The 27,458-nt window shown below is 46.0% G+C and overlaps 1 protein-coding gene across 1 annotated transcript in view; it reads right to left on the reverse strand.

Moving 5' to 3' along the window:
* Nucleotides 1–4,997: 4,997 nt before the first annotated feature.
* Nucleotides 4,998–27,458, reverse strand: part of LOC120997498 (high affinity cGMP-specific 3',5'-cyclic phosphodiesterase 9A-like) — a 62,952-nt gene continuing 40,491 nt past the window's right edge. Inside the window, exons 8-18 of the mRNA XM_040427612.1 lie at nucleotides 24,806–24,890; nucleotides 23,316–23,390; nucleotides 21,044–21,130; nucleotides 20,310–20,414; nucleotides 20,009–20,091; nucleotides 19,704–19,860; nucleotides 17,999–18,112; nucleotides 17,270–17,374; nucleotides 14,646–14,774; nucleotides 14,342–14,437; nucleotides 4,998–5,113 (exon numbers count right to left, since the gene is read on the reverse strand). Coding sequence (XP_040283546.1) covers nucleotides 5,045–5,113; nucleotides 14,342–14,437; nucleotides 14,646–14,774; nucleotides 17,270–17,374; nucleotides 17,999–18,112; nucleotides 19,704–19,860; nucleotides 20,009–20,091; nucleotides 20,310–20,414; nucleotides 21,044–21,130; nucleotides 23,316–23,390; nucleotides 24,806–24,890 — 1,105 coding nt within the window. The 3' untranslated portion in view covers nucleotides 4,998–5,044. The remainder of the gene's footprint in view (nucleotides 5,114–14,341; nucleotides 14,438–14,645; nucleotides 14,775–17,269; nucleotides 17,375–17,998; nucleotides 18,113–19,703; nucleotides 19,861–20,008; nucleotides 20,092–20,309; nucleotides 20,415–21,043; nucleotides 21,131–23,315; nucleotides 23,391–24,805; nucleotides 24,891–27,458) is intronic.

Consider the following 27,458-nt stretch of genomic DNA (forward strand, 5'->3'; position numbering starts at 1 on the left):
GTTCTGGGTCCCTGTGAACAAGGCAGACATAGCAGAGCTGGAGAGGGTCCAGAGGAGGGCAACTAAAGTAATAACTGGAATGTGGCAACTACAGTACCCTGAAAGATTATAAAAATTAGGGTTATTCACTTTAGAAAAATGACGACTGAGGGGAGATCTAATTACTATGTATAAATATATCAGGGGTCAGTACAGAGATCTCTCCAATCATCTATTTATCCCCAGGACTGTGACTGTGTTTAACAACTGTAGCTGTGTTTAACAAATAGCGGCATCTTGTGGCCAAACAGCAGAACATCAGTCCTGATCATTTAACTTAATCCACACACAGTGTTCAAACAATGAGAGCTCTTTCTCAATCTCACAAACAAGGCAGACATAGCAGTTTGGAGAGGGTTCAGAGGAGGGCAACTAAAGTAATAACTGGAATGTGGCAACTACAGTACCCTGAAAGATTATCAAAATTAGGGTTATTCACTTTAGAAAAATGACGACTGAGGGGAGATCTAATTACTATGTATAAATATATCAGGGGTCAGTACAGAGATCTCTCCAATCATCTATTTATCCCCAGGACTGTGACTGTGACGAGGGGAAATCCTCTGCGTCTGGAGGAAAGAAGGTTTGTACACAAACATAGAAGAGGATTCTTTACGGTAAGAGCAGTGAGACTATGGAACTCTCTACCAGGGGAGGTGGTGATGGTGAGTACAATAAAGGAATTCAAGAGGGGCCTGGATGTGTTTCTGGAGTGTAATGATATTACAGGTTATACTTACTAGACAGGGGTCGTTGATCCAGGGAGTTATTCTGATTGCCTGATTGGAGTCGGGAAGGAATTTTTTATTCCCCTAAAGTGAGGAAAATTGGCTTCTACCTCACAGTTTTTTTTTTGCTTTCCTCTGGATCAACTTGCAGGATAACAGGCCGAACTGGATGGGCAAATGTCTTTTTTCGGCCTTATGTACTATGTTACTATGTTACTATGCTTAAACAACATAAGAAAACTGGAGTTTGCCAGAAAGCATGTGGTAAACTCATTTGAGACTAAATTTGAACTTTCTCTCCATCATAGGAAATACTATGGGGGACATTTATTATCGGTTATACCCCACTTTTTGGCATATTAATGTCAGACTTTGTTGCAATTGTTTTTTGCAGGAAACTTGCAGGCCCGCCTCATTTATCATTTTCTACAAGGGAGCTGGTGTAGATTTTAGTATGTTGCACGGCCTGCTGGAGGAAGCGCCACGCCAATGTTATGTAGAGGCCTGCGCCTTCACATAACTTTGGCGGATCCACCGGCATCGCAGAGGGACTAAGACCGGCATCTAAATCGCCGGTCTTAATAAATGTACCCCTATGTGTTGTGCAAACCCAACACGTCCCGTCACCTCAAGAACACCATTCCCACAGTGAATCATGGTGGTGGCATGAAAAACTTTGCACCCTACTCTCCAGATGACATCTCACCACCTGTGCGCTTGACCTGATTCCATCCCATGTTATCCCCAACCCAGCTATAACCTATCTCTTCCCCTCCTCTTTTGAACCCACAGCCTTCACACCCATCCTTAAATGTGCCCTCTGCCTTTGACACAGTCGATTATTCCCTTCTGTTACAATCTCTCCTATCCCTTGTCATCACAGACTTGGCCCTATCCCGAATCACCTCATACCTCACTGGACATTTAGTATTTTCACCTCATCTCACCCTCTGTCTGTTGGTGTCCCTCAAGGCTCTGTCCTAGAACTCTACAACCTGTCACCTCCTTACATCTGTGACCTGATCTCTCAATACCTTCCCATCTCCGATCCTCACAAGACCTCCTTCTGTGCTCCTCACACAATTGCCCCCAAGATTTCTCCTGTGCATCCCCCATACTCTAGAACTCTCTACCGCAGCACATCAGACTCTCACCTACCATGGAAACCTTCAAAAGAAACCTGAAAACCCACCTCTTCAGACAAGTCTACAACCTACAGTAACACTGCTACTACTATACCTCTGCACAAGCGGCTTCTAACCTCACCTACTGTCTTCTTTCCTGATCCCTTGTAGATTGTAAGCCCTAGTGGGCAGGGTCCTCTCTCCTTCTGTACCAGTTTATTACTCATTTTGTCTTTGCTTATTGTGCTTTTCTTTATGTATTTACACCCTTTTTATATGTACAGTGCCCTGGAATAATTGGCGCTTTAAAGGGGTTGTCCAAGACTTTGATATTGATGGCCTATCCTCCAGGATAGGTCATCAATATCTGGTCAGTGGGGGTCCAAATCCCAGCACCACCGCCAATCAGCTGTTTGAAGAAGCCATGGCACTCCAGTGCTGTCTATTGTATAGTGCTTGGTATTGTAGCTCAGCCTCATTCACTTGAATGAGACTGAGCTGCGCCTAGGCCATGTGAGTAATGAACATGATGTCACTGGCCTAGGAATATCAAAATCTTGGACAACCCCTTTAATAATAATAATAATAATAATGCAGGGACTGGAAAACTGGTCAGGATTGAAGGAAAGATGGCAGAAAAACTGGTTTCAGTCTGCCAGAGATTTGAGACTGGGGCAGAGGATCACATTCCAGAAGGACAATGATCCTAAACATACTCCTATAGCTATAATGGGGTGATTTAAAGGGAAATATATGAATGTCTTGGAATAGCATAGTAAAAGCCCAGACCTCAATCCAAATGATAATCTGTGGCATGACGTGAAGACTGCTGTACACTAGGGATGAGCGAATTTCATATTTTGAAGTCAGTGTGCGGGTTCGTGTTGTGGTATTTACAGAATTGCGTTATGGATTCCGTTACCATGGACCATAACGCAATTCCATGACGGAATGCCTTTAGAGGCATTGCGTTATTCATTCCGTCATAATAGAAGTCTGTGGCCTGAATAACGGAGAGGACTCTGTTATGCAGGCCACAGACTTCTATTACGACGGAATGCCTCTAAAGGCATTCCGTCATGGAATTGCGTTATGGTCCATGGTAACGGAATCCATAACGCAATTCTGTAAATACCACAACACGAATCCGTACACTGACTTCAAAATATGAAATTCGCTTATCCCTACTGTAACCATTGTAAACCATCACTCTTCAAGGACTTGAAGCAGTTTTACCTGAAAGAATCGCAAAAATCTGTCTAGATGTGCAAAGGTAATAGAGACATACCCCAAGAGACTTGTATCTGTAATTGCAGCAAAAGGTGGCTCCAAAGGATTGACTTGCAGGGGGTGAATACGGATGTACAGTGCATTTAGGCTTTTTTATTTTATTTATTTTGTCACAGTTAAAAATATTTTTCTCCTTCAAAGTGGGTAGATAGAGATAAGCAAAGCGACTGGTACCTTGGATCCAAAGCCGAGTTCGGTTTCAAATTTTAAAGTGGTTTTCCACTTTAAAGATCAGTTACCGAAGTTATTCAATGAAGTCATGTGCGAATAACTAACTTCGGCTCACCGGAGCCCATACATTCTAATACTGTACGGAGACGGATGTAACATCCAAAGCTTGCTTTGCTCATCACTAGTGGTAGACATGGAGTGTAAATAAAATGGTGCAAATCCCTCCAAAACTACATTTTAACTCCAGGTTGTAATGGAGCAAAATAGGAAAAGCACCAAGTGGTGAGTACTTTCCCAAGGCACTGTTTGTTACTGTTGGTATTATTGTCCACAGATTTCTAGAGTATATTTTGAACTCGCAACCACCGATTGTGCCACAAACCACATGTACCTACAGTATCTGTGGTGCAGAACAAATGGATGACTGAAAAAACACCCCCTTATTATTAACGGTTGTCCTCTAACCTGAATGCCATATATATATATAGTGACATCTTGGGGTCACTTAGCTCTCCAGGATTGCCGTCTTCTCCGCTTAGATGGTTGGCACACCTTAAGAAGCCACTCCAACACTGCAGATTTGGGTGCAAACTGGCCACGACCAGCTTTATTGTCACTTTAACAGCAGACCAAACATAAATCCTAAACACAAATCCTAGGCCGTCTGGCCGCTGACTATACAGTAGTTCTCCCTCTCTATCGGGATCTGGGTCTACCACCCAGCTCCCCAAACACAGCACCGTGCTTACCCCACACAGGGTTAGAGGGTCCCGGAGGCCTTGCCGCAGCCTGCTCCTTCCCCAGACTGGGAGCCCTGATTGAGGCGCTCAGCCCACATTTACCTGAGCTCCTCTTAATTACCAGCCTAGCTGCTGCCGACAGTGGGGAAAAACCTATTTTCCCAGCTTTTCCGGTTCTCACCCAGGCTCCTCTGGGTGAGATACACCATTCCAATGGCTGTCATATGGCCCTCTGGCAGCTCCACTGCCACAATATGTAAAGTTACACCCCACCCCTGTCCTGCTTGTGTGTCAGTCTGTACTGTGACTTGGACATTCTATACATGATCTAGACGAGCTCAGGATGAATAAGTCCCTCACAGATGGGATAATGCTGCTGTGTACAGAACTGTGAATGGAAGATTAATAAATTTTTTATTATAATTCAACTCGTGGCAGTGGATCTCCTGGAATAGCCCCATAACCTGCTACCCTGTAAAACCACAAAGATATTAGAAATGTATAGAATTCCTGAACGTGGAGCGAAGATCGGACGCACGGGAAAGTCTGACTCCAGGAGAAGGCACATTTCCATTCAGAAAATGCAGAGATCTATCAGCTCTGAGGGGCTGCCAAGATCTGTTATTCTAACCTGGCGTCTGAGCATTGAATGGGGCTAATCCTTATTTAATGACTCCCAACATATTCCCCCAAATACCGAGTCCGAGAAGCCGAGAGCTGCACCCCTGCTGTTTAAAGGCGCACAACTGGCAAGGAAAAGGAGACTTAGAACGCCACATCAATTACGTATTTAAGAAAACAGCGCGCGCGCCAGTAGATGCAGGACTGCTGGAGAGGTCAGAGCGGAGTAATATTAATCATCGCCTCGCTCCTACTGATCACACCGGGGGCTCTGGGCCGCACCGCCAGGTTTACACATTTTATTGCACATGGAAAAGTAAATTATACACAGCTACAAGGTTTCTATGTTCCGCTTCGCCTTGCCTCCGCCAGACAGGATCTCTGCCTTCTTCTGCTGGACCTGTGGAGCAAGAACGAAAAAGTACGTTATTTTGTGTGCACAGAAAACAATTTCCAATGGACTCTGTGCTGAGAAGCTTTCACGGTAAATTACAGAGGGAGAACATCATAATGCACCGCCAAACCTTCAGAGCCCATTTCAAAACTTATTTGCCGTGAAGGTACTTTAACAAGTATTCTGCCCCCTGCTGGTGTTACGTATGGCAGCGCTAAATGCTCTACTGGTGTGATATCTATGGTGATTTCCCAGATTTATTGATGGATGTGATGTGAGTGCCATCGTTCTGGAGGACCATTTCTATTTAACAATTATAGGACACAAGCAGAGATGACAGTAATTACTTTGGGATGCAGCTCTGATCGGTGACTTCGTCATGGCTGTGCCGCCGTCTGTGGTAGTCCTCCACCTCCTGTCTCATCAGAAACACTGGCAGCTGATGTATCCCCATTAAGGTACATTCACACGAGTGTTTTTGAAATCTGGCAGGTGGTTTCGGCAGAGAAGCCACATGCCGGAGTTCCCAGTATCCGGCATAGCCAGGAACCACCAGATCCCCATTGAATTCCTAGGGATCCAATTTCTTTCCAGCATAAATGCCGGCTTTTGGGCAGACAAAAAGTCCTGAATGCAATCCTTTTTGTCCTGCCGAGAGTCGGCATTATGCCAGAAAGCTGGCCGGACGCCCATTGGAACACATTGTAGTAAATGGTGATCCGGCGGTTCCCAACCTTAATCCGACTATGCTGAATTCAGTGATTTAAAAATGTTGTGACTGTAGGGTTACACAGTAGCTCTGATCCGTTAGCACACTACTGGGATCAGTAACTTCAGTTTAGCTGCATCGCCTAATGAAGTCTGAGGTAGTCTACTTCTATTGTTATCATTGGTTCAGGCTGCTGAATTGTCCCCCCATACTTTACACTGTAGCTCTTCTTGTTCAGATTATAAACTTCAATTAAATAAACTACCAGTAGGAAAGAGATTATCAGGAAATATCTACATGTAGACTGAGGGCAATGAACCCTAAAGGGAACCTGTCTCGATCAACATGGTGTTTGAGCTGCAGGCAGCGTAATATAGAGCAGGAGGAGCTGAGCACATTAATATATAGTTTTATGGGAAAAGATTCAGTATAATCTGTATTTCATTCATTCATGAATGAGATTGCAGAGTGCCAATGTCTGTGGACGCAGGCTAAGGCCTAATTAAGGCCACAGGCCTGCATTTAGAGTAAAGTACTGCAACAGTAAAAATACACTGCTCAAAAAAATAAAGGGAACACAAAAATAACACATCCTAGATCTGAATTTATTAAATATTCTTCTGAAATACTTTGTTCTTTACATAGTTGAATGTGCTGACAACAAAATCACAAAAAAAAATAAAAAATTAAATAAAATTTTTCTACCCATGGAGGTCTGGATTTGGAGTCACACTCAAAATTAAAGTGGAAAAACACACTACAGGCTGATCCAACTTTGATGTAATGTCCTTAAAACAAGTCAAAATGAGGCTCAGTAGTGTGTGTGGCCTCCACGTGCCTGTATGACCTCCCTACAACGCCTGTGCATGCTCCTAAGGCCTCTTTCACACTTGCGTTGTCCGGATCCGGCGTGTACTCCACTTGCCGGAATTACACTCCGGATCCGGAAAAACGCAAGTGTACTGAAAGCATTTGAAGACGGAACCGTCTTCCAAATGCTTTCAGTGTTACTATGGCACCCAGGACGCTATTAAAGTCCTGGCTGCCATAGTAGGAGCGGGGAGCGGGGGAGCGGTATACTTACAGTCCGTGCGGCTCCCGGGGCGCTCCAGAATGACGTCAGAGCGCCCCATGCGCATGGATGACGTGATCCATGCGATCACGTGATCCATGCGCTTGGGGCGCCCTGACGTCACTCTGGAGCGCCCGGGGAGCCGCACGGACGGTAAGTACACTGCTCCCCCGCTCCCCGCTACACTTACCATGGCTGTCAGGACTTTAGCGTCCCGGCAGCCATGGTAACCACTCTGAAAAAGCTAAATGTCGGCTCCGGCAATGCGCCGAAACGACGTTTAGCTTAAGGCCGGATCCGGATCAATGCCTTCCAATGGGCATTAATTCCGGATCCGGCCTTGCGGCAAGTGTTCCGGATTTTTGGCCGGAGCAAAAAGCGCAGCATGCTGCGGTATTTTCTCCGGCCAACAAACGTTCCGTACCGGAACTGAAGACATCCTGATGCATCCTGAACGGATTACTCTCCATTCAGAATGCATTAGGATAATCCTGATCAGGATTCTTCCGGCATAGAGCCCCGACGACGGAACTCTATGCCGGAAGACAATAACGCAGGTGTGAAAGAGCCCTAATGAGGTGACGGATGGTCTCCTGAGGGATCTCCTCCCAGACCTGGACTAAAGCATCTGCCAACTCCTGGACAGTCTGTGGTGCAACGTGACGTTGGTGGATAGAGCGAGACATGATGTCCCAGATGTGCTCAATTGGATTCAGGTCTGGGGAACGGGCGGGCCAGTCCATAGCATCAATGCCTTTGTCTTGCAGGAACTGCTGACACACTCCAGCCACATGAGGTCTAGCATTGTCTTGCATTAGGAGGAACCCAGGGCCAACCGCACCAGCATATGGTCTCACAAGGGGTCTGAGGATCTCATCTCGGTACCTAATGGCAGTCAGGCTACCTCTGGCGAGCACATGGAGGGCTGTGCGGCCCTCCAAAGAAATGCCACCCCACACCATTACTGACCCAATGCCAAACCGGTCATGCTGGAGGATGTTGCAGGCAGCAGAACGTTCTCCACGGCGTCTCAAGACTCTGTCACGTCTGTCACATGTGCTCAGTGTGAACCTGCTTTCATCTGTGAAGAGCACAGGGCGCCAGTGGCGAATTTGCCAATATTGGTGTTCTCTGGAAAATGCCAAACGTCCTACACGGTGTTGGGCTGTAAGCACAACCCCCACCTGTGGACGTCGGGCCCTCATATCACCCTCATGGAGTCTGTTTCTGACCGTTTGAGCAGACACATGCACATTTGTGGCCTGCTGGAGGTCATTTTGCAGGGCTCTGGCAGTGCTCCTCCTGTTCCTCATTGCACAAAGGCGGAGGTAGCGGTCCTGCTGCTGGGTTGTTGCCCTCCTACGGCCTCCTCCACGTCTCCTGATGTACTGGCCTGTCTCCTGGTAGCGCCTCCATGCTCTGGACACTACGCTGACAGACACAGCAAACCTTCTTGCCACAGCTCGCATTGATGTGCCATCCTGTATAAGCTGCACTACCTGAGCCACTTGTGTGGGTTGTAGACTCCGTCTCATGCTACCACTAGAGTGAAAGCACCGCCAGCATTCAAAAGTGACCAAAACATCAGCCAGGAAGCATAGGAACTGAGAAGTGGTCTGTGGTTACCACCTGCAGAACCACTCCTTTATTGGGGGTGTCTTGCTAATTGCCTATAATTTCCACCTGTTGTCTATCCCATTTGCACAACAGCATGTGAAATTGATTGTCACTCAGTGTTGCTTCCTAAGTGGACAGTTTGATTTCACAGAAGTGTGATTGACTTGGAGTTACATTGTGTTGTTTAAGTGTTCCCTTTATTTTTTTGAGCAGTGTACATTACACAGCAAGAACAGTGCAATGTATTTTAGAAGTGATCAAAAGATCGCCTACTATAGTCCCCTTGTAGGACTATTGGGGCTGTTTCACACGAGCGAGTCCATTGCGGGAATCGCGCTCCGTGTGTGAGTGTGATCTTCCGCTCTGGACTTGCAGGAGCGCACAGCGTTATCATGAGTTATAATGCTGTGTGTCTCTGCATGGCCTTTTTTCCACAGAATCATACTGACATAAAGCTGTCAGTATGATTCTGTAGAAATAAGGTCAAGCAGAGGCACATAGCATTATAACTCATGATAACGCTGTGCGCTCCTGCAAGTCCAGAGCGGAAGATCACACTCACACGCGGAGCGTGATTCCCGCAATGGACTCGCTCGTGTGAAACAGCCCTTAGGGTCCATTCACGCGTCCGCAAAATGGGTCCGGAATGTGCTGTCCGCATTTACAGATCCGCACTTCCATATCTGCACTTCCGTTCCGCAAAAAATAGAACATGTCCTATTCTTGTCCGCAATTGCAGACAAAAAAAGGCATTTTCTATAAGAGTGCCGGCGATGTGCGGTCCGCAAAATGCGGAACGCATATTGCCGGTATCAGTGTTTTGCGGATCCGCAAAACACATACGGATGTGTGAATAGACCCTAAAATGGTAAAAAAAATAAGAAATAGAAATTATGTGCCCCAAAAATGATACCAGTGAAAAAAATCAAGCCCTCACACAGCTCTGTAGAAAGAAAAAAACAAAACAATGTATGGGTCTTGAGTAGGTTTGAGTGAATCAACTTAGGATGAAACATCCGAAGTCGATTCGCATAAAGCTTTGTTTTCAATACTGTATGGAGCGAGCGCTCTGTACAATATTAGAATGTATTGGCTCTGATGAGCCAAAGTTATTATTTTGCAAAGTCTTGTGAGACCTTGTGGTACCTTGGAACCGAACCCGAGTTCGGGAAATAGTTTTTTACAGTATAAATCAATTTCTGAAGTTATTATGCGAAGTCTCGCAAGACTTCGCAAAGTAATAACTTCGGCTCATCAGAGCCAATACATTGTAATATTGTACGGAGCGCTTGCTCCATACAGTATTGAAAATGAAGCTTTATGCAATTTTTTTCTTTTACAACGGCTTTTTTCATAAACAGAAGAACTGACATCAGAGGGGGATGTATACTTTCCTGCTGAAAAAATGCATGTACAAAAAAAAAAGCAAAAGCGCTACTAAAAATATACAGCACAAGGTTGATGTTTTTAATGCTTTTTTTTTTGTTACAACAAAATGCAAACCAAAAGACAACAAAAGATGTAGTGTAGAAGCAGTCTGTGTATGATGATGTGAAAAGAATGCAGATGGTGCCATCTAGTGGTAGTCCAGAGGAAGTACACATGCATCTTTTACCTTGTTATACAAGTAATCCCTCGAGACAGAATGGCCTCAAGATGCAATATTTTCAACATACATTAATCTTTCCTTGGCCTTTGTAACTTGAAACTAGAATCAACAATGCCTCAGACTCAGATCCAACTAATCAACATGGCCATTTATTTTTATATTTTTTTAGACAGCATAACAATATATGACCCACCATAATGTCAGGTGTGTCATGCGGTTTGTCACAGTTAATATATATTCAGTAAATAAACAGAAACAAAATACAACAAAAACCAGGAGTTCATATGACGCTCAAAAATGAAAAAAAATCTGGAGGTAAATGGTGAGAGGTGTAACAATGGTTTGTGTGTGAGTATGTAGATAGGAGCAATTTGGAGGTGTGAACTAGTAGTGCCATATTTGCTGTCATTCCACAAATACCAGGTCTTATTAAAAGATATGAAGGAGTTAAAGGGACTCTGTCACCACTTTCTAACCCCCCCTTTTCAAAGTATTGTTATCTGCATGGCGCCCCTGTGATTATAAATGTGTTGTTAGAAGTTAAATTCGCCGTCTCCTTTTGATAAAAAGAGCTTTTATCTAACCTGTCAATCTTCTTGATAAGGTGCCCAGGGCGTTTCTTTTCGTCTCAATCTGCCGCCCGCCGCCGCCACCGTTGGTGCCCAGCTCCTCCCCTCATGCTTTCAGCGCCGCCTGAATGTAATCAAATACGCCTCCGGCTCTCTCTGTGCCCCCTCCTCCTTTTCAAAGATCCCGCGCGTGCGCACAGGGCTGTGCCTGATGCGCCCGTGCGGACATTTACAATCAGCCTCATTGAGCGAAGTGCGCATGCGCGCACTTCGCTCAACCTCCTCATCAGACGAGCACTGCAGCCCTCCTCCTTGAAAAGGAGGAGGGGGCACAGAGAGAGCCGGAGGCGTATTTGATTACATTCAGGCGGCGCTGAAAGCATGAGGGGAGGAGCTGGGCACCAACGGTGGCGGCGGCGGGCGGCAGATTGAGACGAAAAGAAACGCCCTGGGCACCTTATCAAGAAGATTGACAGGTTAGATAAAAGCTCTTTTTATCAAAAGGAGACGGCGAATTTAACTTCTAACAACACATTTATAATCACAGGGGCGCCATGCAGATAACAATACTTTGAAAAGGGGGGGTTAGAAAGTGGTGACAGAGTCCCTTTAAGCTTAACAGAGGGTGTTAAAGGGAACCTGTCATCAACTTTATTCTGACCTCACTGAGGGCAGCATAAAATACTGACAGAAATGCTGATGTCAGCGGTGTGTCCCTCATCAGCTAAAAGCAAGTGGTTGCGAAACCACTGCTGATGATTGGCAGTTCTCTGCTAGAGAGAAAGGGAGAAAACTAGGTAGAAGACTGTCAGTCATCAGCAGGTGGGCGGGAGAGCAGGGATTCATGAATAACCAGGACTCTTCTCAGGTGTCCGTGACTCTTTTCCAGGCCCAGTCTGCAATGATTGTGATGTTGGTTCTCGGCAACCACTTACTTTTAACATATAAATGACAGACCGCTGAAATCAACACACCTGTCTCTACTTAATGCTGCCGTTAGTATGGATAGCATAAAGTTGATGACAGGTTCCCTTTAAGGCTTTCTCATACAGACATGTAGTAGAAACGGTAGACACTACTTTTCCCCTATAGCAGGAGCCCTATGGTCCTTCCATTGTCTGGTAATCACTAGCTTGGCTATGACTAGTGTTTCCAACATGGCCATTTCTTTGGTAAAACACCAGCACCTCTGCGGTACTATATGCCCTGTGCCGCCGTTTCTCTGTGCCAGGATGATCGGCCCCTTTTGATGTTAGGTGAGGGCGGCTGGTACACTGTGTACTGTACAGGAAAGACCCTGAAGAAGCTGCTGTCCTCATCATGCAATGTGATTTACAGCTATATGTATGTGACGTACTTTATGTGGCTTGGTTGTCTGCTTATTTATCTTGAATGTTTATTTTTCTGAAATCTTCATTTTCACTTAGGTCAGGATAATATTTTGGGGCTTTGGAACCAATCACTGTTTTTTCATAGAGTTATGGTCACAATTAGGCCTCTTTCACACGAGCGTGTCCGGATTAGGTCCGGATGCGTCCCGGGTGCAATGCGGCAAACCCGCGTGAGTAGGTACCCAATTGCAGTCAGTTTTGACTGCGATTGCGTTCCGTTGTTCAGTTTTTATCGCGCGGGTGGAATGTGTTTTGCACACGCGTGATAAAAAACCGACTGTGGTACCCAGACCCGAACTTCTTCACAGAAGTTCGGGCTTGGGATCGGTGTTCTGTAGATTGTATTATTTCCCCTTATAACATGGTTATAAGGGAAAATAATAGCATTCTGAATACAGAATGCATAGTACAATAGGGCTGGAGGGGTTAAAAAAAAATAATTTAACTCACCTTAGCTCTTTCACACTTGCGTTGTCCGGATCCGTCGTGTACTCCATTTGCCGGAGGTGCCCGCCGGATCCGTAACACTGCAAGTGAACTGAAAGCATTTGAAGACGGATCCGTCTTCAAAATGCGTTCAGTGTTACTATGGCACCCAGGACGCTATTAAAGTCCTGGTTGCCATAGTAGTAGTGGGGAGCGGGGGAGCAGTATACTTACCATCCGTTCGGCTCCCGGGGCGCTCCGGAATGACGTCAGAGCGCCCCATGCGCATGGATGACGTGATCCATGGATCACGTCACCCATGCGCGTGGGGCGCCCTGAAGTCACTCTGGAGCGCCCGGGGAGCCGCACGGACGGTAAGTACACTGCTCCCCGCTCCCCGCTACACTTTACCATGGCAAACAGGACTTTAGTGTCCTGGGAGCCATGGTAACCATTCAGAAAAAGCTAAACGTCGGATCCGGCAATGCGCCGAAACGACGTTTAGCTTAAGGCCGGATCCGGATTAATGCCTTTCAATGGGCATTAATTCCGGATCCGGCCTTGCGGCAAGTGTTCAGGATTTTTGACCGGAGCAAAAAGCGCAGCATGCTGCGGTATTTTCTCCGGCCAAAAAACGTTCCGTTCCGGAACTGAAGACATCCTGATGCATCCTGAACGGATTTCTCTCCATTCAGAATGCATTAGGATAATCCTGATCAGTATTCTTCCGGCATAGAGCCCCGACGACGGAACTCTATGCCGGAACAGAACAACGCAAGTGTGAAAGAGCCACTTGTTCGCACAGCCCTGCTTCTCTTCTGTCTTCATCTGTGAGGAAAAGGACCTTTGATGACTTCACTACGCTCATCACATGGTCATTCACATGATCCATCACCATGGTGATGGATCATGTGATGAGCGTAGTGACGTCATCAAAGGTCCTTTTCCTCACAGATGAAGACAGAAGGAGATGCCGGGCTGCGCGAATAAGTGGATTAAGGTGAGTTAAATTATTTTTTATTTTTTTTAACCCCTCCAGCCCTATTTTACTATGCATTCTGTATTCAGAATGCTATTATTTTCCCTTCTAACCATGTTATAAGGGAAAATAATAATGATCGGGTCCCCATCCCGATCGTCACCTAGCAACCGTGCGTGAAAATCGAACCGCATCCGCACTTGCTTGCGGATGCTTGCGATTTTCACGCAACCCCATTCATTTCTATGGGGCCTGCGTTACGTGAAAAACGCACAAAGAGCAGCATGCTGCGATTTTCACGCAACGCACAAGTGATGCGTGAAAATCACCGCTCATGTGCACAGCCCCATAGAAATGAATGGGTCTGGATTCTGTGCGGGTGCAATGCGTTCATCTCACGCATCGCATCCGCGCGGAATACTCGCCCCTGTGAAAGGGGCCTTAGTGATGAGCGGAGCGAGCTTCGGGTGCTACATCAGAAGTTGCTTTGTTCAAAACTTCGGAATAATACTGTACGGAGTCTGCAGGCAGACAGAACAGCGCACCGGCAGGCTACAAAACCTTCATTTCGTAGACTAAAGCTTCATGCACAAGGCCGTGTCAATGCTTCAGTGTGTAAAAAAACACATCTGGATACCTCCAACCAACAGAAAATGCTATTCTCATCTGCAGTATGGACTAGAATAGGACATGTTCTAAAATTTGAGGAACCGCCATACGGATCTTGAAATAGCCCTACAGAAATGACCCCATTAAAAAGTGTGCTTAGCGCAGGCAGGGATGAAAAAGAGTCGTGTGAATGGGGCCTTTTCTAACCTGAACGACGCAGGTGGCTGGAATGGTTATCCTGTTATCCACTCACCTCTGCCATTGCCTCTTCCAGCTGCATGAGCTCCTCGTAGTGATCCCTCGCCTCCCGCAGGGGGCACACCATCACCTCTTCTATTTGCGGGAAAAGCTATAAAAGATGTCAGGAAAGTGTGATTATAGGTCAGTGGGACAACACTAGTATTAATACATCATATATTATGCTGGAATATCCCCAAATATAAAAGCGTGACAGCTCCTTATGGTCTGGAGACATAGCCTATATTCGGTTGTCTTCCCTCCTGTCAGTCAATTATAGCCCCAGTTTTTCCCCCAGACATTATCATAAGTTCATGTACCTTCGTGACCGTCTCAAACATCGGAATCAAGACGAATTTAATAAATCCAATCTGGGCCTTTGGTTTTGTGACCTTATCACGGTCCATGAATGGGGTCACGGGGAGACCCTCAGATTTTTCACGATCGCTCTGTAAAGGAAAACATTAGCGTTAGCTGCTCGCATAGCGTTATCCGTCCATGTGAAATCGGAGTAGACTACTCGAGGTCCCTTATGTGCCTCCTGTCCTTCTAGAGGATATTACAAGTATTGCCACAGCAGTAGAACATCAGTGACATCTTCTACTGGTCGTGTGGTCCCAGTGTCACATAATTATCCACATGATTTAGTGAATCATTTTTGCCTCATGCAGTAAAAATTCTTGAGCGTTTATATAACCCTATGTTGTTCCATTCTTCAGTTATTACTACTAGAAGTTTATTAATAAATCTACAAATGCGTGTTACCAGTTGGGGTGTGTCCTGCGTACTCTAAGGCCCCTTAAACACGAGCGAGTTTTCCGCGCGGGTGTAATGCGTCACGCATATCACCCGCACTGAATCCTGTGTACATGAGTGGTTTTTTTTCATGCATCAGTTCTGCGTTGCGTGAAAAACGCAGCATGTTCTATATTCTGCGTTTTTCTCATAGAAGTGAATGGGGCTTCAGTGAAAAAAGCATTGTATCCGCAAGCAAGTGCGGATGCAATGCGTTTTTCACTAATGGTTGCTAAGAAATGTTGTTTGTAAACCTTCAGTTTTTTTTATCATGCGCGTGAAAAACTCATCAAAAACGCATTGCACCCGCACAGAAAAAAAATGAACAACTGAACTTGCTTGCAAAATGGTGCGTGTTTCACTGAGCGCACCCTGAACACATCCGGAGCCAATCCGTCATTCTCTTGTGAAAGAGGCCTAACACTATCCAATCTAGGGTTGTCACGAAAATTTTGGTTGAATTTCAGTACCATAAAAAAGTATTGCGATACTCTATACCAAGTGGAAAAAAAAGACGTGTGCATTCCGCATTTTATGGAACGTCCGGCCATAATCCGGCATATAATTATCCTATTTTTTGTGGGGAAAAGGTGACAAAAAAAATGGCGAATTGCGCAGTTTTTCTAATTTATTTTTTCTGTTATGGCGTTCACCGCATAGGAGATTTTTTTTTATATATTTAAATAGTTTGGACTTTTCAGACATGGTGATATATTTATTTATTTATTGCTTATATTTTTTATATGTAAAATTGGGAAAGGGGGGGATTTATACTTAATATTTTGGTAGGGGTTTTCTAAACTTTTTTATTTTTTACTTACTATTTTTCCCTTAGGGGCTACAACCTGGGATCTTTTAATCCCTTGTCCTATTCACCGTAATAGAGCTCTATTAGGGTGATTAGGACTTTACACTCTCCCTGCTGCCCTGTGCATAGTACACACAGGGCAGGGAGGTTACCATGGCAGCCAGGGCTTCAGTAGCGTCCTGGCTGCCATGGTAACTGATCGGAGCCCCAGGATTACACGGCTGGGGCTTCGATCACAACTGCCACTGCACCACCAATTAAGAGGGGGAGAAGGGACCCTGTGGCCACTGCCACCAACGATTATAATACTGGGGGGTGTGCACTGCGCCACCAATGTTATTAATACTGGGCGGGGGGCGCACTGCGCCACCAATGAAGATAATTAACGTTTAATACAAATACAGGAGGCGGGTGCCGGCAGCAGAATCACATAGCACCCCACCTCTATGACAGGGAGCTGCGATCAGCGGCAGTTAATCCCTCAGTTATCTTCATTGGAGGCGCAGTGGTCACAGTCCCTCCCCTCCTCCGCCCCTCTCTCCTCTCGTTGGTGGCAGCAGCAGCACAGGGGGAGGTAGAGACTGCCTCCTTCTCCCCTGTGCTGCTGAGGGAACATGGCGCGCACTGAGAGCAGCGCGCGCCATGTTCTCTGATACTAGGCTGCGCTACTGCGCAGCCTAGTATCGGTAAAAGGCAAGTCCCGGTATCGAATTGATACCAGTACAAAAGTATCGATTGGGTATCGATAATTCGATACCCGGTTCAACCCTAATCCAATCAATGCTGCCAGTGTCAGACGATACAGGAACACACCCCCAACTGGTAACACCCATTTGTAGATTTATTAATAAACGTCTAGTAGTAATAACTGAGGAATGGAACAACGTAGAGTTATATAAAAGATGCTAAAAAATGTTATTACATGGGGAATGCAAGTAGTTACTAAAACAGACATGTCAGGAGAAGTGACAGCTCCTCATAAAACAGGATTAGCAAATCCTGAAACACTGCAGCAGAAACATAATTCATTGTCATTGGGTAGACTCGGTAATGTCTGCTGCATGGTTCCCTTTCATCAAGAACATTCACTGACAGGAGGCAGAGATCAGGAAAATATTCTAATATTCAAAATTATTGGGCATGTTTCAGGTGATTTGTATGTTTCTTTTTTCCACGCCTCTCTATATAATAAACATGCAGGTATTTTTGTATAGTTGAATGATGATTTTTTTTCTATGAGCAGTAACCTGTTTTCACCTGCAGGTGTCACTCTTGCAGCACAGGAGGAGTCTGGTGCATACTACCAGACCATCATACATAATGACAGTGGGTCATACAGACCTGCATGAAATACTCCTCAAGCAGACAGTCCACCCAGGGCTCCGCCACCTCTGTGGGGCGCACTTCATTGGAGATATCGCAGCATTTTATCAGCAACATCTGCAGCTGAGAGAGAGAATGGAACATCCCCGGTTAGTACAAGGAGAACTTCCCCAGCATAAGGCTTGCTGGGCATTGCTTTAGGGGGGCAAATGACCCACACATCCACCATATTCCTGCAGTGTCACAAAGCGAATACCTGAGACAATGGAGAAAACTTTTCTCATTCTATGTATATGATGAAAATCCACAAGTTGTATCCAATGGGCACACTTTACCATTTATATTGTATTCTCTATCTTTGTTTCATGCACTGCTCTGTCCTATTTAGACTTAAAGCTATGGTCATCCAGAGCTTCCGGTATCATTACTAGAATTTGAGTAGATGGCTGCGTAGAAAAGGGATTAGATTTATATACACAGATGTGTCTAAAGGTTCTCTGAAGGTATGTGGCGTGATTATGGGGCAGGGAGGTTTTTACACCTTGTGACACTTAGGTTGTGCTTTGCCGCAGCTTTGGAAAAATTGCTGCAAAAGTTGCAACATATGAATAAATCCTTACAGTAAAAAAACATTATGAGAGGAGTCTATAACTGTGTAGATTTATATACTAAGCTATAGAAGAGGAGCAAATCACACAGACTATACAGAATATTACAAGGCTCCGCAGAGACGACTCAGGGACTTACGGTTTTCACATGTTCCTCATTACTGAAGTCAAAATTGGAAACAATCTGTTTAAAAGATTCCAAGATGTCGCCGTGCCGAGCCATGTCAGTTGCTAAAATCAGGCGAATGATAGACTGTAGGAAAAGTTCCAAAAAATACCCAAAAATGAGTACTTGGCACATTTACACATCACAGGTGACATTTACAGACATGGTCATCCCACCAAATTAAGTGAGACCCCCACTTCTACAGACACATCAGTGAATGGTGGTGTGAGCTGTTCTCTACATGTGTATAGAGTCCATAATACAAGCTGGTACCAGTCAACTTAATATGATATTGGGACTGTAAGCAGGGGTCGGGGGTGCACCACCAATGAGGCCAGGTGAGGCAGCACCAGGTAGGGGCAAGAGGGGGGCAGCAGAAGGGCCATGGGCAATGATCGCTTTCATTGTGGAAACGTTCATGTCTACATATTCAACTGCATTGCTATACATAGGACAGCAATACAATACAGTTGAATGCTGAAACGGGGCATGTGAGCAATGTCTCCCTGGCGCACCGTTTCCTCTAATAGGCTTTAGTTCTAGTTCCTGTAGCCTATCAGAGGCCGGTGTCATCGTTATTGCGCTGCCTGAGCCGACATTTCAGTTTTCGCCTCAGGCAGGGGTGAACTGGGCATAGACGCTACAGATTTTTTTTTCAGAGGGCCGATGTACATAGGGGCGCTCGAGCTCTCCTCAAGGCCGGTTGCTGGATACATAATGATCCCATGCCCTCAGTATTACCGTAATTAATACTAGGAGCATCAGGTAATTATGCACTTGGCTGGTGCCCTCCTGAATATAGCTGTATCGCCGTCCTCATGACAGTGATAAAGTTGAATACTGCGGGCGGTTCTGTTTTGTGCTACACTGTGGTATTTGGTTCTGCTGGGGCGGTATTTTGTGCTGCACTGTGGTATTTGGTTCTACTGAGGCGGTATTTTGTTCTGCACTGTGGTATTTGGTTCTACTGAGGCGGTATTTTGTTCTGCACTGTGGTATTTGGTTCTACTGGGGCGGTATTTTATGCTGCACTGTGGTATTTGGTTCTGCTGGGGCGGTATTTTGTGCTGCACTGTGGTATTTGGTTCTGCTGGGGCGGTATTTTGTGCTGCACTGTGGTATTTGGTTCTACTGGGGCGGTATTTTGTGCTGCACTGTGGTATTTGGTTCTGCTGGGGCGGTATTTTGTGCTGCACTATGGTATTTGGTTCTGCTGGGGCAGTATTTTGTGCTGCACTGTGGTATTTGGTTCTGCTGGGGCGGTATTTTGTGCTGCACTGTGGTATTTGGTTCTGCTGGGGCGGTATTTTGTGCTGCACTGTGGTATTTGGTTCTACTGGGGCGGTATTTTGTGCTGCACTGTGGTATTTGGTTCTGCTGGGGCGGTATTTTGTGCTGCACTATGGTATTTGGTTCTGCTGGGGCGGTATTTTGTGCTGCACTGTGGTATTTGGTTCTGCTGGGGCGGTATTTTGTGCTGCACTATGGTATTTGGTTCTGCTGGGGCGGTATTTTGTGCTGCACTATGGTATTGCTGGTCCCTTCTACTTGTGTTGCACCGCCTTTTGTCAATTTGAACCTGCTTACAACAAGGGGCCTCTTTTAGTTTTTTTTCCACTTTACGTTCCCAGTCCTCCCCTGACTATAAGATAAAATTCCAGTGTTCCCAGTGTCTGACCTGCCGCATCTGCTTGAAATGCTCGGGGGAAATATTGGAGAAGATGTTGTTTTCTGGCTGCGCCAGAATTTGGAATGCCACTGCGCAGTGATGGTTCTCCAGAGGAGATATATCATTGTAACGAATCGCCAGCTCGGTGTGGGCGTTGATCTGGTACCTGAAACAACATTGTAGTCATCAATCTCTGTTCATAGACTCCCAGAGGCTAGGCCCAAGAGATTGCCATCTACAGTATGTTTTTGCTTATTGCAGTAGATGGCAATGACTTGGGCTGGGATTTATGGGTTGTGTAGAGATAAACTGACGTGTTGTTGTATCCTGGGTGGTCAAGATCATGACACACTGCGGCCGTCATAAGAACCCCCAACTCCACAAGCGACAGCCGGCCCTGAATAGGGGTGAAAAATACATGTGAGGATGGTACATGTTGGACACAGAGCTAAACCTGTAGATACCAGTCCTGCAGTTTCTGGGAAAGTTGGGTGACCACCAGTATAACTGCCACAAGGGTCATCACCCAGCTCCGCTAGGAAAAATGAGTGAGCTGTAAAGACCGCCATATTGGTAGTCACCCGGCCTTTCAGCATCAGATATTATTATCCAGACCTGGAGCTTGCAGAGGTGAATCATCCCGTACATCATCTGCGTCACACAGAAGCAGTGTCGGAAGTTGTGGAACGGGTTGGTTCTGTAATTTTCCTGGATGCACAACTGTGAAGGCAAATCATAGTAATATTAGTGAATAACATCTGTATTCGATGCTGCCACCCAGCAATCTATCTAGTTACGCCATGCTATGGGGAGGCTACCGCTCTCTTATCAATCAGGAGCTATAATGGTGGCCAAATTTGTCGTCACCCAGGATGTGTAGCTGAGATTTTACCCGACAGAGGTGAAAAAGCTTTTAAAAAATATCACTATCTGGCGTCATCCACACGAGGCCTGTCCGGTATGAGGACATGGTTAGGACTCGTTCACATCTGCTCGCTGTTACTCATTTCCTTTGTTCGGCTCTGTTATAAGGGAACAACTAAAAAGATGGAAGAGTCAATCAAATGACGACACCAATGACGTCTGATGGACCTCATTGACTATAATAGGGTCCATCAAGTTTCCGTCTTGGGTTCCTGCATTTTACCGTTCAGCATGCTGGACTATTCTGTCTGAATATGCAATGGAGGCTTCTAACGGAACATTCACCGCAAATGTGAACACGGCCTTATCAGCTCTGGCCCCATTAATAACACGAAAGCGCTACCTGTCGCCTGTGGGTGTATTGATACATCAATGTCATCATTGCAGATCCTGGCAGCCGATTTGGCTTATTTTGGGGTACGTACCAGCCAGCGCTTCAGGGTCATGGGGTTCATGTTGAATTCCAGAACAAGTCCAAGGTCATGATACATAAACTCCAGACAGCTCAGCATCTGTGCAGACAGTAAGGAGATGTGAGCAGCCGCATGTTACCACCTGCCCAATATATGACTGCCCTTATAGACTGTGTGCAGGGAGGTGGGTGCAGCTACCTGGACATTATGGAGGTCATTTACCATGCTCGTCTGTTTTTTAGAGTGCGATTAGACCAGCGTAGAAGATTAGTCTGTCACTATTAAGCATAGTATTTACAGTATAAAGAGTCGCACAGTAGGTGATGAATAAGGCTACTTTCACACTTACGGCAGAGTGATCCGGCAAGCAGTTTCGTCGCCGGAACTGGCTGCCGGATCCGGCAAAACGTATGCTCACTGATTGCATTTTAAGACTGATCAGGATCCTGATCCGTCTTAAAAATGCATGGCAAGAACGGATCCGTCTGTCCAATTTTTTTCACATTTTTACCGGTCTAGAAGGATCTTTTGAATGCCAGATCCGGCACTAATACATTCCTATGGAAAAAAATGCCGGAGTTCGGTCAGAAAACCTTAAATCGTCAGATTCCCTTACCCCACGTGACTTCCGGGAGTGTGTTGGGGTGTGTGCGCCTCCACGCAAGCGCAGTACCACGGCATGGCACCTCCGCACAAGCGCTGTACCAGAGCATGGGTAAGTTAAACTTACAGTGAGCGTTGACTCATGGACGTGCGCACGGACACCGCGCGTGCACCCAACCGCGCGTGCGCTCTCAGGGGTAAGGAGATCTGACGGTCTTTTGTCTTGTTAAATCTCCTTACCCTCACACTGCGCACGCGCGGATTGAAGCCAGCCAGCAATGAATCTGAAGCGCGCTGTGTAGTGAGGGTAAGGAGATTTTACAATCCGCGCATGCGCAGTGTGAGGGTAAGGAGATTTAACAAGACAAAAGACCGTCATATCTCCTTGCCCCTGAGAGCGCACGCGCGGTGTCTGTGCACGCCTCCATGAGTCAACGCTCACTGTAATTTCAACGTACCCATGCCCTGGTACTGCGCTTGCGCGGAGGCACCGTGCCGTGGTACTGCACTTGTGCGGAGGCGCACACCCCCGGAAGTCACATGGAGTAAGGGAATCTGACGATTTAAGGTTTTCTGACAGAACACCGGATCCGGCATTCGGGCAAGTCTTCTGTTTTTTTGGCTGGAGATAAAACCGTAGCATGCTGCGGTTTTATCTTTTGCCTGATCAGTCAAAACGACTGAACTGAAGACATCCTGATGCATCCTGAACGGATTGCTCTCCATTCAGAATGCATGGGGATATGCCTGATCAGTTCTTTTCCGGCATTGAGCCCTTTTGACGGAACTCAGTGCCGGAAAAGAAAAACGCAAGGTGAAAGTAACCTTACGCGATGCGTCTCTGTATTCATCAGGGCGCAGGTGGATCGTGTGCGATTAGACTACTCATTGGTCGGCTCATGAATTAGGTGCAAAAGTGCAGTGAACAAAATCACATATTAGATAAACAGTAACATATTAGATTAAAAAAAGTCGCAGCCATATACACATGTTTTATGTTTGTTTAAAGGCGCATGTCTACCAGAAGGTGCAACTTTTTTAAAGAAAATTCTCACACAGCCCAACACTAAGCAGACAAAGAAACTCGCCCCTGAAGTGGAGTAAAATTTAGAATGTTTTTGTGCCTAATTCATGTGTAAAAAAGGCACACCTACATAAATAGGCCCAAAAAAATGTGCAAAAAAAAAAAACGCCACCAGAATTAATCCAAGACTGAAAATTGTTGAACGAAGTGCAAATGCCTCCAAAACAGACACATTCATTAAATGGACCTAAAAAAAAATTCTAAAATAGGAAAATTTCAAAACGCTATAATAAATGACCCCCAATATGTCAGCCATTAACCTTTGCCTGCTGAATTCCCTCTCCCATTGCTATGGTGAACCTTAGGGCTTGGAGGCTGGGATAATGTTCTATATAGTTTACACAGGCAGCTTATAAGAACTACAACACCCATCGTGTCTTAACCTGGCGTCCACTGATCCCAGTAATGGGTGATTATCGAGGACAGGTACCACAATGGGCATCAGTGTACATCTCGCTATCATCATCACAACAGGTCATTGCCCCCACAAGATCAGAACACTCCTTTCCTAAAATATTTTGTGCTGCTGTGACACTCAGTCATCTCTTTCGTTTTTATTCCCCTCCTCAGATTGTGCCTTATTATTTCCAAACAAACCTCATTGTATTCCCAGTGCCAGACGTCAAAGGTGGGTTTCTTCAAGGTCTCTATGGTTTCAGAAGACAGCGTATACTGTGGAACCAAAGATACCTCAATATCACCTGTGTATCACATACAGCATTTCACTCCTATAAAAAACTGTGGTTAGAGGGGTTTCTGAGATTTAAATATTGATGACCTATCCTCAGGATTGGCGGGTTTCCGACTCCCGACACCTTGCTGATCAGCTGTTTGAGGAGCTGGTGAGTGCCACGGCCTCTTTGCACAGCATCGTCCATTGGATAGCACTGTGCTTGGTATCACAGCTCAGGCCCGTTCACTTGAATAGGACTGAGCTGCGCCCAGGCCATGTGACCAATGTGACGTCACTGGCCTAGAAAGAGGCCACAGCGCTCACCAGATTTCCGCAGCCTCTTCAAACAGATGAACAGTGGGGGTATCGTGAGTTGGACCTTCACTGATCTGACGTTGATGACCTGTCCTGAGGATAGGTCATCAATATTTAAATCTCGGACAACCCCTTTACTTTTATAATTTTACAGTCCACAGGACATTGATTATCTACATGTACTGTAAGCCCGGTCAAATATGCATAGTTGCCAACTGTCCCAAATTTGCAGGAACTTTCCCTGATTTGCTGAGACAGTCCAGGCAAATTCAGGCTGTCCCAGGCCAAAAGTGGGTGGTGCTAACGATAACCCAACCTATAAGTGGGTGTTTCTGGGTGGGGTTGGGACATTCTTGGGGCAGGGTTTTGGATGCCCCGATTGTACCAACCTAAACGTTGGTAAGTATACATATGTCTGACTCTTAAAGGGGCCATCTGGGAATATATACAGATGGCTAGATGTGCTCCTTCTTCCTAATACTTCTAGAATATTTCAGTTGGAATCCAGTGGAGAAGAATCGCTCACTTGTCCATACATCACAACACGCAATAAGACATTTTCATGGTTTAGAGCGGTAGAAGTTGATTGACTATTCTGGAAATTCTACAATGACTACATTAGGGCACATTTACTAATCCTATAGATGGCTTCTAGACCTGCAGCAGATTCATCACAGGGGCTTAGGCTGGAGGATGAATGTGTTGCAGAGACAGACATTTTTCTCTGACTCTCCAACTAGCGGTTGGCTTACTGTGAGACATTTTACACCAGAAATACACAGAGGCGTAGCGATAGGGGAAGCGGCTGGTTTGTCAGGGTCCACTCAAAAGTATTATACAATGACAGTATATACAGTATATTTGAGTAGGAAACAGACGGAGTGGCTGCCGAGCCTGGTCTGAGAGAGCGCCATCTTGATTAGTCACAGGTGTGGGGGTTGTACAGAAGTAGAGGGTTGCAAAGAAGTTGCTGTGGGGCCCAGTCATTTCTAGTTACGCCACTGTTCATACATGTAGATGAGTAACAAGCTGGATGATGTCAATGCCTGTGCCGCACGTCACTTTGACTTGTAAATGTATTTTGCAGTCACTGGTTTACCTTGGGATAATTGGGAACATCTCTGCGGCGGTCTATCCGGATGATGTCTTCAGAGCGGGAATATTTACAGGGACAGCTCAGTCTGCTGGAAAAGACGGAAAGTGTAAGAGGTTTATAAGGGGTTGTCCATGTGTTTAATATTGATGACCTATCCTCAGGATAGGTCATCAGTATCAGATTGGCAGGGGTCCAACCAATCAGCTGTGTTCCTGTGAGCGTCGTGGCCTTCTCGTAGCTTACCAACCACAGTGCCATACACTGCCTAGTCAATGCAGGGTGGACGTTCCTAAGGCTGAAGAAAATAGCGCACAATAGGGTAGTACGTCCTAACTCTTAGATAGAACAGAATGAAATACTTAGTGATTAGAGGCTCACCTTTTTAAGTTGTGCTAAGATAGGCACAACTCTATTGTAGTCGTATCAGATGAAGAAATAGTTGCCTTCGGGTGTGCGGCCGCAGGATATGGTTCCAGTGTAGAAGGATGTCCAGTCCCTCTTCACTGGCCATAGCGTGAATAATAGAAGAAATTCTGCTTTTTGGCGCACCAAAACCCGGTCAAGGCAAACTTGAGTTTCAAACTTCTTTTTATTTCAATAAGATAGATTTGCAATAAAAACAACGCGTTTCGGGGAATTAAGATCCCCTTCCTCAGGTTAAAAAAATGAGCATACACATAAAGTACATAGGGTCATATATATAGTCAAAAAACCCGCCAGAAAAACGCATCTGGGGGTGGCATTAGCATTCCGGATCCGCCCACAGTTTTTTTTAAATGGACAATGCATAAGCATGCAAATTTTAAATACACTCTCTTGATTAAAAACATTTTTATACATACTGGTGTCAGATTTTATTAAAATCAATCCAAATGAACTTATTTTCTTGTTTTTAAATACTGAAATATTGATTTTTGGGGCTTTTATTGTATATTCTATAGGACCTTTGTAGTACGCAAAGGACCTTAATCATGTGATCGCATTGTTGGGTCACATGTCTTATGTTGGGTCACGTAACCGTTGTTATGCAAAGGATGGGAGGTAATTCAGCCAGGAGAATGGTAGAGTGAGTGGGACGGGCTTGGGGAAGGCCCGTGATGCAGGAGTGGTGTTGTCATGTCCTATCGTGGTGTTGTCATGTGATCACAGTGCATGCGATCACATGACCGCAATGATAATTCAATCTAAGACAGCAGAGATAGATGGCGCTCTATCTATGGAGAATATAATGGGCACATGATACCTTCCTTAACTCTTACTCAGGGCTGGCGCCACCTGTAAGGCGACCTAGGCAGCCGTGCGATTTTAAAAAAAAAAGCATTGCCGCAAGTTTTTTTTTTAAAGTATGGCGGCGGGCCCTCCCCCGCACCGGGCGGCTGCCGCACTGCCCGGGCTGGTGAGTCTATGATTGTGCACTGCCCGGGTGCAGCCTGAAGAGAGGGACTGACAGCCTCAGGAGGGAAGCGCCTCTAATGTTGCGTGGCCGAGCTCTGTTCGGTCCGCGGTACAGGAGCTTTTGTTTCCTGTACCCGGCCGGACTGACAGGAAGTGCTCACTTAGTGCTCCTGTACCGCGGACCGAACAGAGCTCAGCTACGCTACATTAGAGGTGGGGGGGAATGAGAGTGACAGGGGGGGGAGTAAATGAGAGTGACAAGGGAGGGGGGGAGAGAAATGACAGTGACAAGGGAGGGGGGAAGGAAATGAGAGTGACAAGGGAGGGGGGGGAGAGAAATGACAGTGACAAGGGAGGGGGGGAGGAAATGAGAGTGACAAGGGAGGGGGGGAAATGAGAGTGACAAAGGAGGGGGGAAGGAAATGGGAGTGACAAGGGAGGGGGGGAGGAAATGAGAGTGACAAGGGAGGGGGGGGAGAAATGAGATTGACAAGGGAGGGGGGGAGGAAATGAGAGTGACAAGGGAGGAGGGAGAGAAATGAGAGTGACAATAGAGGGGGGGAGGGAATGAGAGTGACAAGGGAGGGGGGAAGGAAATGAGAGTGACAAGGGAGGGGGGGAAGGAAATGAGAGTGACAAGGGGGTAGGAAATGAGTGACAAGGGGGGGGGGAGAGAAATGAGAGTGACAAGGGAGGGGGGGAGGAAATGAGAGTGACAAGGGGGGGAGAGAAATGAGAGTAACAAGGGAGGGGGGAAGGAAATGAGAGTGACAAGGGGGGGAGAGAAATGAGAGTAACAAGGGAGGGGGGAAGGAAATGACAGTGACAAAGTAGGGGGGGAAGAAATGAGAGTGACAAGGGAGGGGGGGAGGAAATGAGAGTGACAAGGGAGCGGGGGAGAATAGAGTGACAAGGGAGGGGGGGAAAGTGACAAGGGAGGGGGGGAGAGAGTGACAAAGGAGGGAGGGGGGACAAGGGAGGGGGGGAGAAAAGAGTGACAAGTGTAGTGTCCCACTACGTAAGGGTGGGCACTACACAAGGGTCAATTGGGTCACGTTGTTCTCCACCTCCTGTGGAACATGGTTATGGTATTTTATATTGCATTGTAATGTATAATGTCATGTTTTCTCCTGTGTACCAGGCCTGTTAGGGGTGTAGTTCCTCCTCCTAGGCAGTAGAGGGAGCTAGGGAACCCCCTAGTATATATAGTCAGGTCCAGACCAGAGAGAGAGATTGTAGTCAGAAGCCAGTGTGCACTTTA

This window comes from Bufo bufo, chromosome 1, assembly GCF_905171765.1.
Source record: "Bufo bufo chromosome 1, aBufBuf1.1, whole genome shotgun sequence".
NCBI lineage: Eukaryota > Metazoa > Chordata > Amphibia > Anura > Bufonidae > Bufo > Bufo bufo.